Source organism: Delphinus delphis, chromosome 20 (assembly GCF_949987515.2).
Source record: "Delphinus delphis chromosome 20, mDelDel1.2, whole genome shotgun sequence".
NCBI lineage: Eukaryota > Metazoa > Chordata > Mammalia > Artiodactyla > Delphinidae > Delphinus > Delphinus delphis.
The window spans coordinates 7,105,784-7,121,741 of record NC_082702.1 but is presented as its reverse complement, the minus strand read 5'-3'; the positions used below and the strand labels follow the sequence as shown (position 1 = coordinate 7,121,741).

The following is a 15,958-nucleotide window of genomic DNA, read 5'->3' as shown; positions in this document are numbered from 1 at the left end:
CAGGCCCCTCCCAACAGCAGCTGTCCTCAGACCCGAGTGCCGTCCCCGGGGGCTGATGGCTGGGCCCACCCCCGAGTGTTGACACGGCTGAGGCCTGGGAGTGTGCATTTCTACCATTCTCAGGAGAGGGGTCACCTCTGAGATCACTGTCACCTGAGCCAGGAGGGGAAGCTGCAGTTCACGGAGCTGCCAGGTCTGCAAGGTGCTTGCTGGGCCGTGCCGTCCAGAGTCTTTCCACAGCTGGCCGGCTGCTCCTGGGGTCCATCCCCCGACTCCCGGCGTTGCCAGGCTGCCCTCCTTGTCCTGCGGGTTCCACAAGCCTCACTTAGCTGGAAGCAAACACAAGGCAATGCCAGGCCGGTTCCAGTCCTCTGGCACTGGTGGCACGCGGCAGGCCTGGCCGGGCTCTCAGGCGCCCCTCGCTGCTGCAGGTCCAGGCCATAGCCCTGGGGTTCAAGTCCAGCATGCAGAGCACCTCATTTCTCACGGAATCGGAGCTCCAGCTCTTGGCCCCGGGTCAGTCTTGCTAAAACTCCGGGCTTGCTCTGCAGCTGGCAGCTGCGTGCAGCGAACTCCACTCGGGCCCTGCCAGCCAGGATGCCCTGGCGCCCATCTGGAGCGCCAGCAGCCGCAGGCTGGAGAAGCCGAAACCCCCGTCCGCGAGATGCAGTTGTCCCCAAGGTGGGCTGAGGGTTTAGTTTGAGGCAAAGTTGCCAGCAGTGCCTTCCTGGGAGACCAGGCCGGTGGGTCTGTGCTCCCAGCCCGGCTGGGAGCAAAATGCTGGTCAAACATGAAGAAAAACAGCATTTATTGTGGGGTGGGGAGCAGGTGGGGGTGGGCGTTGGCTCAGCCCTCTGAGAACTGGCGGTACAGCCGCTCGAGCTGCGGCGCCACGTGGATCCGGAACGGGATCTCCAGGATGGCGGAGAAGCCTTCGGCCAGCGTGGGGGCCTCGAGCTGCTTCCTGGCGGCAGAGGGTGGTGGGTGGAGGTGAGGCCCAACGTACAGGCTCAACCTGGCGTCCCTCCCCGCCCGCGGCGCCTACCTGTAGCCGTAAATGACGATGTCGGTCACGGGGATGTGAGAGGAGTCCGTCATGTCCCGGAACTGCGGGGGGCGGAGGTCAGGCTGGGGCGAGGGGGTGGGGGGCGGGCGGGATGTTGTGGGGGGCTGGGGAGGCGGAGGCCGGCTCACCCGGTTGTTGTGGCGTGCCTGCTCCAGGGTGGTGCTGAAGAGGAAGCAGCGGCAGGGGACGCCTGCGTCTCGGGCACACTTGATGTACCTGTGGGGGCCGGGGAAGTGGGGGGCTGGCAAAGGGCCCGGGGCCCACCCTACAGAGGCCGCCCCTGGGACCCCGGTACCTGGCTCGGCTCTGGATGTCCGGGTTCGTGTTGTCAATCACGACCCGTTTCCTTTGCTTCAGGGCCGCCTCGCACGTGGTCACGCAGCGCTGCCATGAGCCCAGAGTGTCCTGGGGGACCCAGAAAGAGGTCACGGATGGGGGCCAGGAGACCCAGGGGGACAGAGAACCAGAGAGGAAGACCCAGAGACAGAGGGGTTAGGGATCCAGGGTAGCGGGGAAAGGCAGGGAGAGGGGGGCAGGGACCTGGAGAGAGGACCTGGGGGCAGGGGGCAGAGCCAGAAAGAGAAGGACAGATGCGAGGGGAGCAGAGACCTAGAGGACAGCTCTCGGGGGTGGGGGCGGAGGGGCTGCGGATGTCCTACCCTGTTCACGTGGACGTATCCGGCCGACACGAGATGCTCCTGGAGGAAGGTGGACTTCCCAGCTGTGAAGGGCGCAGCATTAGTGGGGGCCTGAGAAGTCGGAGCAGAGCTGGGGCTTTTGAGGGGCAGGAGTCTCACCCCCAGGAAATCCCACGGCGACAACCACCTCGGGGTCTGAGCTTAAGAGGGAGCTGGACTCGGGGAGGCAGAGAGGCCCAGAGCAGGAGACGGTCCTCTGGGAGGGGCAGACATGATGAGCGAGACGCCCTCCCCATCCCTGCATGTCCCCCACTCTGCCCCCAGCCCGCCCCGCGGGCCTCACCGGGTCAAAGGCTGGGAGCTCGAAGCGGGCCATGGGCCATTTCAGAAAGAACTCCTCTGGCGTGGCGAAAGGCAGGCCCAGGTTGAGGGCAAACTGGGGGCAAGGGCACACATCAGACTGGGTAGTGGCTGGGCTGGGGGGTGGGGTGGGCAGGGACAGGGTAGAGCGAGCCTCACCAGGCGGTCAGCGCAAGAGAAGTCTTTCTTCTTGCGCCCAGGGGCCCAGTTGGCTGGGCGTCCAGCTGCATCTGGAACACATGGAGGATACAAACCCGTCTCCACCAGGAACCTTGGGGACAGGGGTCCCCAGCCTACCTGCATCAGCCCTGCGGACCCACACATTTCCCCACCCCCAGGCCCTTACCTCCCACAAAGACGCTGTCCCCGATGGAGATGGGCACGCCCTCGTTGGCCTGGGGAGGGACAGGTGATAGACAACTGGCAGTAAAGAACCTATTCACACATCTGTCCCCCCAGGGCACTAACGGGGCCTGCCGGATGCTCAGCTTGGTCTGTGCCCCACAGAAGGCCTATCTCTAACCTCTTATGCTCCACACCCAATCCATCAGTGAATCCTGTCGGCCCCGCCCTCCGGCCACTTCTCACCCCCTTTGCCGGCACCACCAACTCGATCCTGGCCAGCAGCACGTCTCTAGAATATTCGGTCACTCCTTCCGGGTCTCCCGGCTTCCACTTTCGCCGGTCTGTTCCCCAAACGGCCGCCAGAGGGCGCAAGTTCCCACTTACCGCGGCTCCGGACGCTCTCCTCCCAATCCTCCCGGTGGCCACCTCACTGTGGCCCACGAAGCCTGAGAGCCTGACCCCTGCTCTCTGACCTCATACCCCTCACTTTCCCCCTCACCCGCTCAGGTACAGCCACACGGGCCTCCTCACTGCCCATGAGCACACCAGGCTCGGTCCCACCTCAGGACCCTTGCACTTGGCGTTACTCCTACCTGGACCACTCTTCCCTCAGATACACACATGGCTCCCTCCCTCAGCAGCTTTGTATCTTTACTCAAGGGCACCTCAGAGAGGATTTCGCTGAGCTCCGTAGATAAAGCAACACCCTGCCTTATCCGCACTCTGCTATTCCACATATCTGTCAATGCACCTTCCCTGATCTGGCAGCAGGCAGGTTTGTCTTGTTCACTAATATTTTCAGCTCAAGAAGCTGCTGAACTTCAGAACAAACGCACACCCAAACGAATGAATGGATCCATGAGCGACTTCTCTCTCCACCACTGTTTTTGACAGTTTGTGAGCACCGGCCTCACATATCAACACTAGGACACGACAGCAAAGGAACTGAGAAGGCCAGGCTAGGGTAGGGGATGAGAGGAAGGTCATGCACCAGAGACCCAGAGTGGGGAGGCAGGGCAGAGAGCAAGGGGCCGCAGAGGGAGGAGAGCCACTGGGAGTCCGAAGCTCACCTGCCCCTGCAGGTGGTCCCACATGCCGATCACCGGCTTCCGGTACAAGCCTGCGTGCGTGGCCACCAAGACCTGTGGGTGGGGCAGAGGTTAGACACCATCCTTGGCTCCTCCTCCAGCACCCAGAGTCCTTCAAGGGCACATGGGTCCCAAGGATGCTACCCAGAACCTCACCAATCCAAGGAGAGCGCCCAGTGCCCTGGAACTTGCCACTTACAATGGGTTTGTCAGCATAACCCCACCTGGGGCCCACACCCCACTCACCCAGGGTCTCTGTTCCCCCCACCTCTCCAACTGGCTCACCATGTCATACCTTCTCCCTGGGTCTCTGTTCCCTCCTCTGTCCCATCTCACTGTCTCTGTTCCCCTCTCTCTGGGTCCCTGTGCCTGGCCCCCTCACCTACCAGGTTCCCCCCCCACCGCCCCCATCTCAGAGTCTCTGTCCCTCCACATAGCCCTTCAGCCTCCCTTACAGCCATACCTGAAAGGGGACCCCCAGCTTCTCCACCACAGCCTCCACCTTGGCCTTGAACAACTCCGCTGGCAGCTTCCCGCGTCCAATGCCCATCTGGTTGGTGAAGATCACCAGCTGGGAAGCGGACAGGTGTCAGCCGGCGCCCTCCTCATCAGGCCCGGACCTGCCCTGTGAACCCGCCACCACGCGCGCACGCGCACACACACCTTGTAACCCTCGGCAGCCAGTTCCCGGAGCTTCTGTGGAATCTCTCGGTACAAGATCCTAGGGCGGGCGTGGAAGAGCAACGTGACGTGGGGCCCGGAGTGCACCTCACCCACCCCTTCCTCTTGTCTCTTATCACCTCCAGTCACTGGGGCCAGTGGGAAAGACCTTCCCAGAACGTGTGGTGATGAGGGTCCCATCCAGATCAAAACTGGCCACCTGGCGTTACCCAGAAAAGAGGAAGAACGGCACTGTTACACCTCTGATCCCCCTCACTCACAGGCTGGTTCACATCAACCCTGCAAGCTGGGGACTATTACCACCCACCCCTTACAGATGGAGAAACTGAGTCACAGCGGGCCTACACATCTTAGGTAAGGACAAGGCACAGCAAAGATGTATCTCGGACACTGAGTTCAGACAGTGAAATCTTCACTCTACTATCTCCTATTCCTCCGGAGCCCCTCAGTATTCCAATCTTTAAAATGGGTTTCATATCCGACCCAGCCTCTTCCCCTGGCCTTTTTCACCTCGGACGGCAAGAGCCAGGAAAATCCAAACAGGAGCTAAGTTTTGTTTGGGTGTTAACTGCATATAAGGGGCTGTGCTCCCTCAGCGCTCAGCTTGGGCCTCACCTTGCCCCGGGGCTTCACACCAGGTGCCGTGAACACTAGCAGCTTCTGGAAGCTCTCCCAGCCAGGGGATGACTTCCTTATCCGCTTTTTCTGCTGTTCATCCTCCTCCTCCTCCTCCTCCTCCTCCTCCGGGGCCACAGGAGGGGTGCCTGGTGGAGTGTCTGGCTGGGATTCTGGCGTGTGAGCCTCTTCCCAGCGCAGGGTCAGCGGGTGGAGGCCATTGACCAAATACAGCGTGTCCCCCACCCCCAGAGAACCCTCCAACCCTGTTCTCAGCTCCTGAGTCCCGGCAGTTGAGGGGTTAACTCCCAGCTGTAGAGAGAGAGGGAGGACTGGAACTGGCTCCACCCCCAGCGGCAACCTCCTCCAATCAAATAACCCGGAAAAAGACTCGCCTTTCTCCACCAGCCAATCAGACCCCTAAGTCCCGCCTCCTCACCCTGTACCACCAATCAGGGCTCTGGGAAGGTTATAAGCATCCAGTCTTACCCAATTTAAATGGGTATGGATGTTTACCCCACTGAAACAGGCACACCTGTTCCCCTCCCAGAATCAGATTTTCCCAGTTGGGCCTGTTCCCCGCTGGGTAGCGATTCTCCACACCCCCCACCCCCACTCCACCCCCAGGCCCCTTGCTAACGAACTGGTACCTGTTTCACTGCCACCGTCCGAGTCTCAGGGTCAGCGACCAGCTCCACTGAGGATTGAGGGGGTGGAGTCAGGATTTGAATCCTTGTATGACTGCTTCCCTCCTTACTGGGGAGCATGGCCAGCTTCAAATCACAGTATGGGGCTACAGCACCCATCCGGCAGGAGGAATCAGTTTATTTCTAAGTAGAATTGGCTCACTCCTTGACATGCAGTACCCAGATAAAGGCCTTAACGACTGCCTGTGTCACTGGTCCTCGCCTAGGGGCAGGGCAGGTATTTTTCCGTATAGAATTGGCTTCTCCTTGACAACGCAGACCTTGGCAAGATGCAGGTTCTGGGCTTGGCCCTCTACCACCCATCTCTGCTTAGCAATATGCACTTTTCTCCGTAGGATCGGCTCTCTCCTTGACAAGGGTCGTGGCCTGATTCAAGCCTTCCCGGTGGCCTGTGAGTATCCTCTGCCCAGTGACAAAGTGTCTCGGGATTGACTCCATCCGCTCCCGCCCAAGGTGTCTGGCTAGTTCCAGGTCAGGCACAACCTTTTTCTTCCTGTGCTCCCCACATGCCACCTACCAACTTCAGGACTGGTTGCACCACGCAATTCCTGGACTACCTTTCCCATTGACTGTGTTCCCGCTCCTGAAGCGGACCACACCCCCTCCAGCTCAGGCTCCTCCCTGCCCACCTTGGTTTCTGGAGCACTTCCGGTCGGTAACCTGCGTCAAGGGTCCTCGGCCCAGCACCAGGGCTTGCCCACCCAAGGGCAGGAAGATGGGAGGCGCTCCCCCAGGGGGGCTCTCCAGCCACAGGCGGCCCTGGGCCTCCACCCTGGCCATCCTGGGAGCCGGCCTAAAGGAAAGTAGGTAAATAGGTTTGAGTGGCAGCCCTCAGTTGCTAAAGGAAGTCCCGCCTCCTCTCGCACTCTACACCAGAAATTCCCTTCATCAGCTAAAGGCTCCGGAAATCCCACCCACTCGTTGGCCTGGGGCTCGCGCCGTTTCCCAGGCGATAACGCCCCACTCCTTCCCTCCGGGACCCCGGACTCCAACTTCCCACGGCAAAGGCCGAGAAACTCTCGCGCACTCGCTTCGGCCGCACGCTCACCCTTGCCCGCCGCTTGGCTCACTCGCCGGTTCCGACCAGGGAGGGCCTGCCGGAGGCGCTCTGCTCGCAACTCGGCCGGCTGCTGCCTCTGTTTCTCCGCGGACGGAAATGGCTCGTCCTATCAAAGTGGGCGGGGCATTTGGCTCCGCCTGCCGTAAGCCCCGCCCTTTCCCAGATACAGTGCTCCTAAGGTCCCTCCGCTGGTCTGACCTTCGTCTCTCCTGATGCAGTATGAGACGCAGGCCAGTAGGGGGGGTAGATTCCCTGTTCACACATTTTTTCCTCTTTCCACGTTGAACTCTAATTTTCATTCCCTTTGCCGGAGACAGTTATAGCGGGAGGAGATTCTCGTTACTATTATTGTCAGTCGAAGAAACCCCGCCCCGACAGCAACCCTACCCTGGATGCTGCAGTTTTCTCATCTACAGTGTGGGGATAATCGTTTCCACTTTGTGGGGTTACTAGGAAGATTAAATGAGGTAGTACATGTAAATAACTTATAAAAGTGTCTAGGTGATAGTTTGCCCTAAGTTTTGTCTGTTGTTAGCATTCCATTGGTGGTGGTCTGATGGGACATGGGGATTCCGCGTTTACATCTTCGGACCAGGAGCCATTTGTTCTCTAACCTCCAGCTGTCATACGTTAGTCAGAAAACTCCCGGCCTCAGCTGGAGGTTCCTGGCTTTCCTGGGCACTATGTGGGCTCAGGAGACTGACTCATTAAACTATTCCGATCCCAACACTCAAAGCCCTGAAGATTGGGACTCCACGATCATACGAGGAAGGAATGGAATCCTTCCTCCCACCCCATGAACCTCTCTTTTCTTGTTCGTAAAATGGGGACGAGTCCAATTTCCAGCGTTGCACTGAGAAGCAATGAGACGCTGCTAATTTGGCTTCAGAAAATGTTAAATGAATACCCACAACACACCTCAGACTCATTTGTCAGAGGTAAAACTCTTTAATCTCAGAGCGCCCCTCCCAACTCCCGATCCCGACCCCCCACTCTCTCCCCCACACCAGGGCCGGAGAGTGAGGCCCCCTGCCCCCCACCTTGGGTGGACGAGGGCCCTTTAAGGCACCTGTGGGGGTGGGGGGAGAGGGGCGGGAGCTGGTAACGTCCTGGATGCAAGGACGGGTTTGATTGGCAGGCTGTTGTGGGATGGAACCAATGAGAGGGTGTCAAACGCAGGAACAGGATCGGGCCATCCCTGAGGGGGCCAGAGGGACAATTGTCAGGACTTCGGCAAAAGACGACCCCAGCCCCAGTAGTGTAAAGAACGTAAATTTAAGGCCACAGGCCAATCCTGGGCACAGGAAGAGGGTTGGCCACGCCCCCAGAAGTGGAACCAATCAGGCGGGGGAACTCAGGAAGGGTGATGGCTCTCTCGGGAGATTGGTCAAGCCCTTTACAGTGTTCGAGCCAATCAAGTGAAGGAGCTGCCCATTCACCGTGCTGAAGTCGAGGGCCACTACCCAATCCTGGAGCTTGACTGTGCTCTTTCAGGAATGGAGCCAATGCCGTGCGAGCAAAGCCCTTGTTGCTAGGCGGAAAACGACGAAGTTGGCCAACTAGCCACGTCCCGATCGGGGAGCGAGACAATCCCTTAATAGAAAGAATCTGTCGCTGGGCAGAGAGAAAACAGACCCAATCGGGAAACTGCACAGGCATCGCTCATCCGCGCGGGAGCGGTCGTGGGCTGGAAGGGCGGCGGGGGTTGGCAGGGGCTGGTCAATCCTGGTGGCCCGGGAGGCCGGTCCCGGATCTGACTCGGATTGGCGGGCCCCGGGGGCGGGGCAGGGGTGTAGTGTGGGGGTGGGGCGGACGCCGGGCCGGGAAGCTCCCTGGACCTCAGTATTTCCGCTTCAGCTTCTGGAAGTCGCTGGTGTTGAGCCGTGGCCGCGGCAGGTCCCCGAAGACCTGAGTGTCCTCGGCCTCCCGCAACACCAGCGCGCGCATGCTCGCCGCGATACGGTCCAGGTCCGGCGAGGAGGGCTGCGGGAACGGCGATACGGCCGGGGTCAGAGCCTACACCCTGGGCTCCAGGTCCTCTCCTAGCACTTTTGCCCCTGCGATGCCTACGGCCAGGAAGGCCCTTCACCCTGTCCTGCTCCATTTAGGGCTCTGCCACCCAACTCAAAACACCACCTCCTCAAAGAGCCTTCCTGCCCCTCTCCTCCCCCCCATTCTCCGCCTCCTATGTGCACACACAAAGGCCTGTCTCACCGCCGTCCTTCCACATAGTGGAAGTGCTGCCTGTCTGCTGACCATCACGGCTGTGTGCACCCAGAGGGTCTCACGTCTAAGGATCCGGGTTCGGGATTCAGTCAGGTTCTAATCAGGCTTCTGCCACCCACTAGCTGTCAACAGGGATTTTACCTCCTTAGGTTTCAGTCTCCCCTCGGAAAAACGGGGCTGATAACAGGCTCTGAGATAATCAGCACAGTGATTGCTAAAGAAGGGTGAACGACCATGTCACCAGCGCTGTAGAGAAAGGAGCCCTCTCACTGTCAGTCTCCACTGAGGAAGGGTCCTGTCATTCTGCCTGCAGCCCCAGCCCTAGCACTACCTCCCTTAAGGCCCCTGTCACCCTGAGCTGGGCCTAACGCCCAGCGGAATGGGAGAGGCCACGAACAGAAGCTGGACCCGGGCCCTCTCAGAGGCCAGCCCAGGACCCAGCACTCAGGCCTCAAAGGTTCAGTTAATTAACTGTGTTTCCACCAGTGATAAACAAGGACAGCAGCAGCTGATGGACCCTGCTAGTCTATAAATGAGGACACTGTGAGGTGTCATAGGGAGGGGGAACCATGGGATGCAAGGCCTCCTCCCTGCAAGTCCATAGCTCTTTTCCAGAAGTAAGCTAGGTTCCAATCCCAGCGCTGCCCCTTATGGGCTGAGTCTCAGGAAGTCATGTGTATTCTCAGTGCCTCAGTTTCCCCTCTGCTTCAGGGAGCTTTAGTGATGGGAGATAAGGACCCACCCAGGCCAGCCCAGGAACTCCATGTGTAGGACAGTGTGGGAGGGAGGAACAGAGGACAAGGGAGGTGGCACAAATTCCAGGAGGGGCCAGCAATATGTGGGGTGAGGGTGGAAGGTGATCTGACCCCTCTGAGCCTCAGTTTCCCAATCTGGAGGGGATACTAAAATACTTGTGCCCTGCGCAGACCACGTATTCTATAAACGGTACTGTTCCCGGAAATTAGAGGCTGCTTTCTCTACAAGGCACTGGGGCACATTACAAGGCTGTGATAGTTAAAACTGCAGCGCTCTAGCCCAAGAGCCAGCCTTATGAGTAGGAGGGGAGGATCAATCCTGAAAAACGTGGCATCCACGTCCAAGGGCTTCCTGGAGGAGAGAGCTCTGAGCCCTTCCTGACACCCTCCTCCCCACCTCCCATTTGCCCCTCACCGGCCCGTTCTCCTCATCAGATGACCGAGCTTCTGTCCTCTTCTCCTTGAAGGCCCAGACGGGCACGGACACGGGCAGGGACTTGGCGTACTGCTGTGTGGGCAGGGCTGAGGCTGGGGGCACTGAGTAGGCTGGGGGCCCAGCGGGGGTCTCCTCGCTCAGGCTGCCATCTGGGAGAGAAGGTGGACTTCAGCCTCTGTCTTCAGCTGCCTTCCTCCCAGCTCCCCACCCCCCTCTCCAGGGATGGGGACAGCCTGTGACACTCACCGTCCGTGCTCTCAGGGTCTGACTCGCAGAAGGGGGGCAGGTCCTGGAGCGTGGTATCCTCATCCATCACAAAGAGTCCTGTGGATGGCATTAGAGGCCCGGACCAGTTGAGTCCCGCTGGACTCCATGCGCTCGAGACTCCGGCCACTGCCACCGCCTCTCCGTTCCCCACACTGACCAAGCCCTTGCAAGCCTCGGGGCTTCTGGAATAATTATTCCCTCTGCCACGAACACCTTTCCCCTGGTTATCTGACTGGCCTTCGGCAGAAATAAATCCAGTTTCTCTCTATCTGGTACATCCCCAGGTGAAAGCAACTGGCTGGACGAACATGAAATCTGTAAGATCTGTTTGGGATGAACCGACTCAAAATACAGGCTGAGAGAAATATGAGATGATTATGATCCCTGTTTGACAAACGGGGACCTGGAGGCACAGAGAGATTAACTCACTTGCGCTTAGTCCCAAATCTAGTAAGTGGTGTCACCAGGATTTGAACCCAGGCCACCTGGCTCGAGTCTGTGCCCTTAATCCTATGAGGGTTTCTCCAGCAACAGTGAGGAAGTCAGCCGTTGGTAGTAACAGTAACAAATGAGTAACTACTTATTGAGTCCCCCACCCACCCACTGCCGGAGAACTCCTACTCACTCTTCAAAGCCCTAATGTTACAGCGCAGTCTCTGGGAAGCATCCAACCTCCACGTTTCCCCCAATGCAGCCAGTTGCTTCTTCAGCTGTTGCTTGTACCCCTGACTCCTCTTTAACTCCTGTCTTTGCTCTCACAGGCATTAGGCACCCCAGATTTGGAAACAATTCTGTTCTACTCATGCTCCTGGCTCAGGAGGCTCCCTCCCCCGCCATGGCCTCCACAGGGCACTGCTTCATGTCAGGACTCCAATTCCTTGGCCAGACCCAGAGTCCCTAGAGAAAAGACCCCAAGTTGGCTTTCTCTGTGCCCAGCGTCTCCCAGCACAGAGCTGGCTCTCAGACACGATGGAAGGAAACTGAAGCTCAGAGAAGAGAAATGACTTGCTCAAGGTCACAGAGTGAGTCACAGGCAAGCCTGCAGCTTACATGAACATTAGGGCTCAGAGACAGGCCAGCTGTACCCCTCCAGAAAAACCCACTGAGGAGGCAACTTACCAGGACCCCCCCCCCCGGCCCCTGCCCCTGTCCTTCTCACCTCCATTATCGCTGACACCCAGCCGCTCCCCAGAGGTCTCTGTCTCCGTTGGCTCGTCCTCATCCTCCTCATCTTCCTCCCTGTTCAGGGTAGGCCGAGGTGGGCTCCGTGCAGGGCTGGGCGGCTGCGGTGCTGGTGGGGGCATGGGGGGCCGGGCGGTGGCGGCTGCCCGGTGGGCCAGGGCGATGTCGTGGAGGCAGCGGCGGGCAGCCTCGGCCAGGGCCCCTCGACCGTGGGCTGCATAGGCGCAGGGGCCCGGACGGGGGGGCGGGGGGGGCGCAGCCGTCAGCAGCACCAGCTCCGTGCCCGTCCGGGCCCGGAAGCGCTCGGCAGCCCCCACCACGGCCTCCCACAGCTCCTCGGGGCGCCCCGACGCCATCCGCGCCCTGCGGGGCAGAGCACGACACAGTGGGCTGAGGCTTCGCTGACTTCGCCGTCCACACCCAGCCCCGTGTGTCCACCAGTCCCTGGACTCCACCCCCACCTCTCCTCTCCACCTGATCCCAGCTGAGCTCCGCATCTTCCCCCCAGCCCCATCCCTCATCCCCGCAGCCCAGCTCTCTCCTCTTGGCCCTGCCCTGTCCAACATGGAAGCCATCAGCTACACGTGACTAGGGAGCACTTGAGCTGTAACTGATCCAAAGTGAGAGGTGCCACGAGTGTGAAATCCACACGGGGTTTGCAAGACTTAGCACAAAAAGGTAGGATGTAAGATATCTCATGAGCAATCTGAAGTTGATTAAATGTTGAAATGATCACATTTATTTATGCTGACTAAATAAAATATAGGGTGAAAGTGAATGTCATCTGTTTTCTTTCCACTTTTTTAATGTGGCTCATACAAGATTTGAAATTATACAGGTGGCTCAGATCATATTTCTGATGGACGGTGCTGCCCTGGACCATTGCCCCAGCCTCCAGTCCAGCTGGCACACAGCCCCCCAGGGGGTCCTTCTACCCCTGCAGCTGCCTCTGCTCCTCCCCCGCATCCCCAGGACAAGGTCACAGCCCCTTAGCCCGGCGCTGGAGGGCCTGCCCCCGGCCTCATATCCTTACACGCTCCTTCAGTCAAGGTGGACCCCCTCTACCGGGACCACTTGTCCTCCATGTACTTGTCACTCCTGCACTCACCCAGAGCTCAGGTTGGCCCCTCCCCACCTGTGAGCTCCCACAATGTCTGAGTGACCCCCGTTCTAGCACATATCCCTCTGGGGAGCACTGCCTGGATCCACATCCATTTCCCCAGCCAGTGTGGGCGTCAGATTCATCTCTGAGACACCAGCCTTGCCCAGCACATGGTAGGTCTCAGAGAGCGGGGGTCGAGCAGAAAATGGGGTGCCAGCTGTCCTCTGCCCACAAAGCTCTCGCACTTCCTACAAGACTGTTCCGGCAGGTCCTCTGGAAGTCTTCCCTGACCCGCAGTAGGGATCAGATGCCTTCCCTAGACCCACAATGCCCTGGGCTACCTCCACTATAGCTCATGTCACACGAGCTTGTGACAGCTGTACCTCTGGCTGCCTCCTCCATCAGAATATGAGCAACCCAAGGTCAGTGATCTGTGGCCCCAGGACAGGTCAGCCCTAAGCAGACAGTCTGCTTGGATCCATCTCCTTACAAGGTGAGAGGAACAAGGGACAAGGGGCCTGGCTTCCTGCCCTGATGGCTGTGTGACCTTGCACCACTGAATGGCCTTCTCTGTGCCTGTCTTCTCCCTGTAAACCAGTGGTTGAGCTGGGCCTGCTGGGCCGCTGAGGAGCCTCCGCAGAGAGGCAGCAAGCTCCCCGTCACTGCAGGGATTCAAGCAGGGCTGTGATCTAGCCCTCTAGGGTCACAGAAGTTTGATTTCGATTCGCAGGCCCTTTGTGACTCAAGATCATAGAAACCAGTGTTTCCTAAGCACCTACTCTGTGCAGGGGCTCTGCACCTGTCATCTCCCCTCCTACCTGACCCACAAAGGTGGGAGCTGTTACCTTACATATGAGACAGTTGAAGCTCACCGAGTACAAAGCCCTTGCAGTGAGGCACAACCAGTACCAGTCCTGACAGACCCTGAAGCAGGTTTATACCACACCTCCCACAGGCTAGGCAGGGACCCGAGGGTGTCATCAACAATCTCATTCCACCCTCCCACCACCCCTGTGAGGGAGGAGCTATGATCACCCCACTTTACAGTTGCAAATGGAGGCCTGGGGAGATTCAGTATCTTGCCCGGGGTCATTTAGCTAGAGAGATGGACAGCTGGGACCTGGATCTGGCAACCTGCTCTTAATCCCAAATGCCATCCTGCCTACCTTATGGGGAAAGATTTATGATCTCCTAGTCCAGATGGGAAAAATGAGGCTCAGAGAGCTTAAGGCACTGACCAGAAGGCACACAGCTAGAAAGGGCAGAAGTGGGTGAGACTGCTGTCTGCCTGACTCCAAAAGCCAACAGAATTGGGAGCTGCACAGGGTCTCACAGCCACTCCTTGGGTCAGCCCCATCTGATGGAGGAAACTGAGGCTCAGGGCAGGGAAATGACTGGTCCAATGTCACAAAGCCTTGTAGTGCTAGGCCAGGGGGCTCTCACTCCCTTGGGACACCAAGATTCAACTCCTTTCTTAGACAACATCTCTAAGAGTAGATCAAACTCCTATAGCTTAGAATAGCTGAAAAGAGTGAAGTGGGGGTGAGTGGGTCATGAGGGTCCCACACACCTCAAAGAGGAGAAGGGTGACTCACGCAGCTCTCTCTGCCAAGGCTTGGGAGCTCTCTGGCGTCGGTTACCCAACAGGAGAGTTGCCAGGACCAACAGGAGAGTAGCCAAGCCAAGTACCCCACAGGAGAGTCTCCCACTCCTTCAGCTTCCGGAGGAAGTTCTGTATCTTCCAAGGAGCTTAGAGATGGAAGATCCTCCCTCCCCCCAAATGGAGGTGTTTAAGATTAGGGAGAGAGGGAGGTAAGACCTGTCCTCCACAGGAGGAGGAAGGGACAGGTAAGGTGATTGGCCTTTTAGGATGAGGTGAGGAGATGAAGTGAGGAAAGTGACTCCAGGAAGAGATGAGGAAAGAGGAAAAGCCCCCCAAGGAATGAGGGATGCTAGCGAAGTCCCCTCCCACCACCTGTCAAACTGGAAGTGAACCCCTCCCCCGCCCCAAGGTGGGAGGAACTCGAGGATGCACCCAGTGGCCGGGGGCAGGTGAATGTCCGGGGTCTTTCTCTACCGCTCAGAATCCCCATTTCGCCAGGGGGTCCAGGGAAAGACCCACTTCTCTAGGAAGAAAACAGGAAAGCCCGCCCAGGTGGGGGCCAGGACCGGAAGTCCCGCCTTTGGACGGGTGAGGGGCGCCCCGAAGCCCCACCGAGTAACCCCCCGACCCTGTGGACATGGTCCACGGCCAAAGTAAAGATCCTAGTGGGTCTAGAGACCGGAGGATAAGGCTGTCTAAGCGTTGCCTCGGGTCAGACACGACGGTTCCCGCGGGCGACACCTTTCCAGCGCTCAGCGTAGGGTCTCTGGGCGATTTCTGCCCTCTGACCTACGCTGGCTATACTCCTCCCGCGAGCGGCTCGCCCTCCCAGCACCCCTCTCCTCCGGACGGCCAAATTCTCCCCACACCGCGGTTCACAACGCCGCCTCCACTCACGTGCCCGTAGCCAGCATGGCCGGCCCGGCACCGTCGCCGCCCTCAAAAGACATGGCGGTGCCTTGCGTCACTTCCGCATGATTGGCCCGCCTCCACTCTGCACACTCCGCCTCCCTTATCTCGGCTGCCCGAGACCAACATGGCGGCCACGGGGGCTTCGCCGGATCACAGTGGAGCAATGGCGACAGCAGGGTGCCCATAAGAAAGATGGTGAAAAAAAAGCTTCAGCTTGCTCGGAAACATTTCCCCAAGAAATATGGGGAAAATGCACACGCACACTCAGGACCACAGTATACTAATGCAAGCGACCTAACGTCCCTCCCCCATAATAACCTCTTCCACAGAACTGGTGGAAAGCAGGGCCCGTTAATGACTTGGCAACCAGCCTGGCATCATTTGCCCATAAGGTATATATGGGCTCTCTCTCCAACCTAGCCCCCTCAGCACCAAGGCTGGCAAAGATCCAACATGGCATCCTTTCTTGCTTCGGTTTGCCCAGCTTCAATATGGCGGCTCAGAACGCTTTCTCTCGACGGTGACTCAGGAATTCGTCTGGGACCGCTTCGTCCCCGGGGATACTGACGGCTTCATCCCGTTAACCCGAGTCCTTCGGGGCCTCGTGTGATGTACAGCTCCTCTCACCTTTTTCTTTAACCGTTTCTCTCTTCTAGGACCTTGCTTTCGCGCCCCGCAGAGAGATGGGACTGCCCCGCATTAACATGGCCGCAGCTGACCGGCCTTGCCCGTGCCCTCGAGCAAAATGGCATCTCTTTGGCTTCGATGCCAGTACACAATATGGAGAAAGGAGTAGGCCTTTCCAAGCCAGTTTGAGCGAGGGGGTGGAGCTCTTGGACCCGCCCCCTTGTTTACTTCTACGTTAGGACTGTTTTGCTGCGCCTGCGCACTGGCCGCTCCACCTTTAGCGTCTGT

At 58.7% G+C, this 15,958-nt stretch overlaps 2 protein-coding genes across 10 annotated transcripts; both read right to left on the bottom strand.

Moving 5' to 3' along the window:
- Positions 1–86: 86 nt before the first annotated feature.
- Positions 87–6,639, bottom strand: PNKP (polynucleotide kinase 3'-phosphatase). Of its 6 annotated transcripts, none has more exons than XM_060000040.1 (17): positions 6,549–6,639; positions 6,130–6,293; positions 5,444–5,490; positions 4,794–5,105; positions 4,298–4,377; positions 4,161–4,218; positions 3,961–4,068; positions 3,480–3,551; positions 2,411–2,459; positions 2,224–2,294; positions 2,048–2,140; positions 1,864–1,960; positions 1,726–1,787; positions 1,362–1,471; positions 1,195–1,228; positions 1,046–1,107; positions 755–964 (listed from the first exon to the last, which is right to left on the bottom strand). In XM_060000040.1, the coding sequence occupies exons 2-17, from the start codon at positions 6,278–6,280 to the stop codon at positions 847–849; spliced, it is 1,524 nt and encodes a 507-aa protein (XP_059856023.1). In that variant the 5' UTR covers positions 6,281–6,293; positions 6,549–6,639; the 3' UTR covers positions 755–846. The 6 variants fall into 6 exon arrangements, with proteins under 6 accessions (XP_059856019.1, XP_059856020.1, XP_059856022.1 ...); XM_060000038.1 differs by having other exon boundaries at positions 757–964; positions 1,195–1,282; XM_060000037.1 differs by having other exon boundaries at positions 660–964; positions 1,195–1,471.
- Positions 6,640–7,390: 751 nt separating this feature from the next.
- AKT1S1 (AKT1 substrate 1) lies at positions 7,391–15,808 on the bottom strand. Of its 4 annotated transcripts, none has more exons than XM_060000357.1 (5): positions 15,671–15,808; positions 11,404–11,789; positions 10,224–10,301; positions 9,957–10,126; positions 7,469–8,543 (listed from the first exon to the last, which is right to left on the bottom strand). In XM_060000357.1, exons 2-5 carry the CDS (start codon positions 11,780–11,782, stop codon positions 8,400–8,402), a joined length of 771 nt encoding a protein of 256 aa, XP_059856340.1. In that variant the 5' UTR covers positions 11,783–11,789; positions 15,671–15,808; the 3' UTR covers positions 7,469–8,399. The 4 variants fall into 4 exon arrangements, with proteins under 4 accessions (XP_059856337.1, XP_059856340.1, XP_059856338.1 ...); XM_060000355.2 differs by lacking the exon at positions 15,671–15,808 and adding an exon at positions 15,029–15,215; XM_060000356.1 differs by lacking the exon at positions 15,671–15,808 and adding an exon at positions 14,099–15,005.
- Between the last annotated feature and the right edge of the window lie 150 nt (positions 15,809–15,958).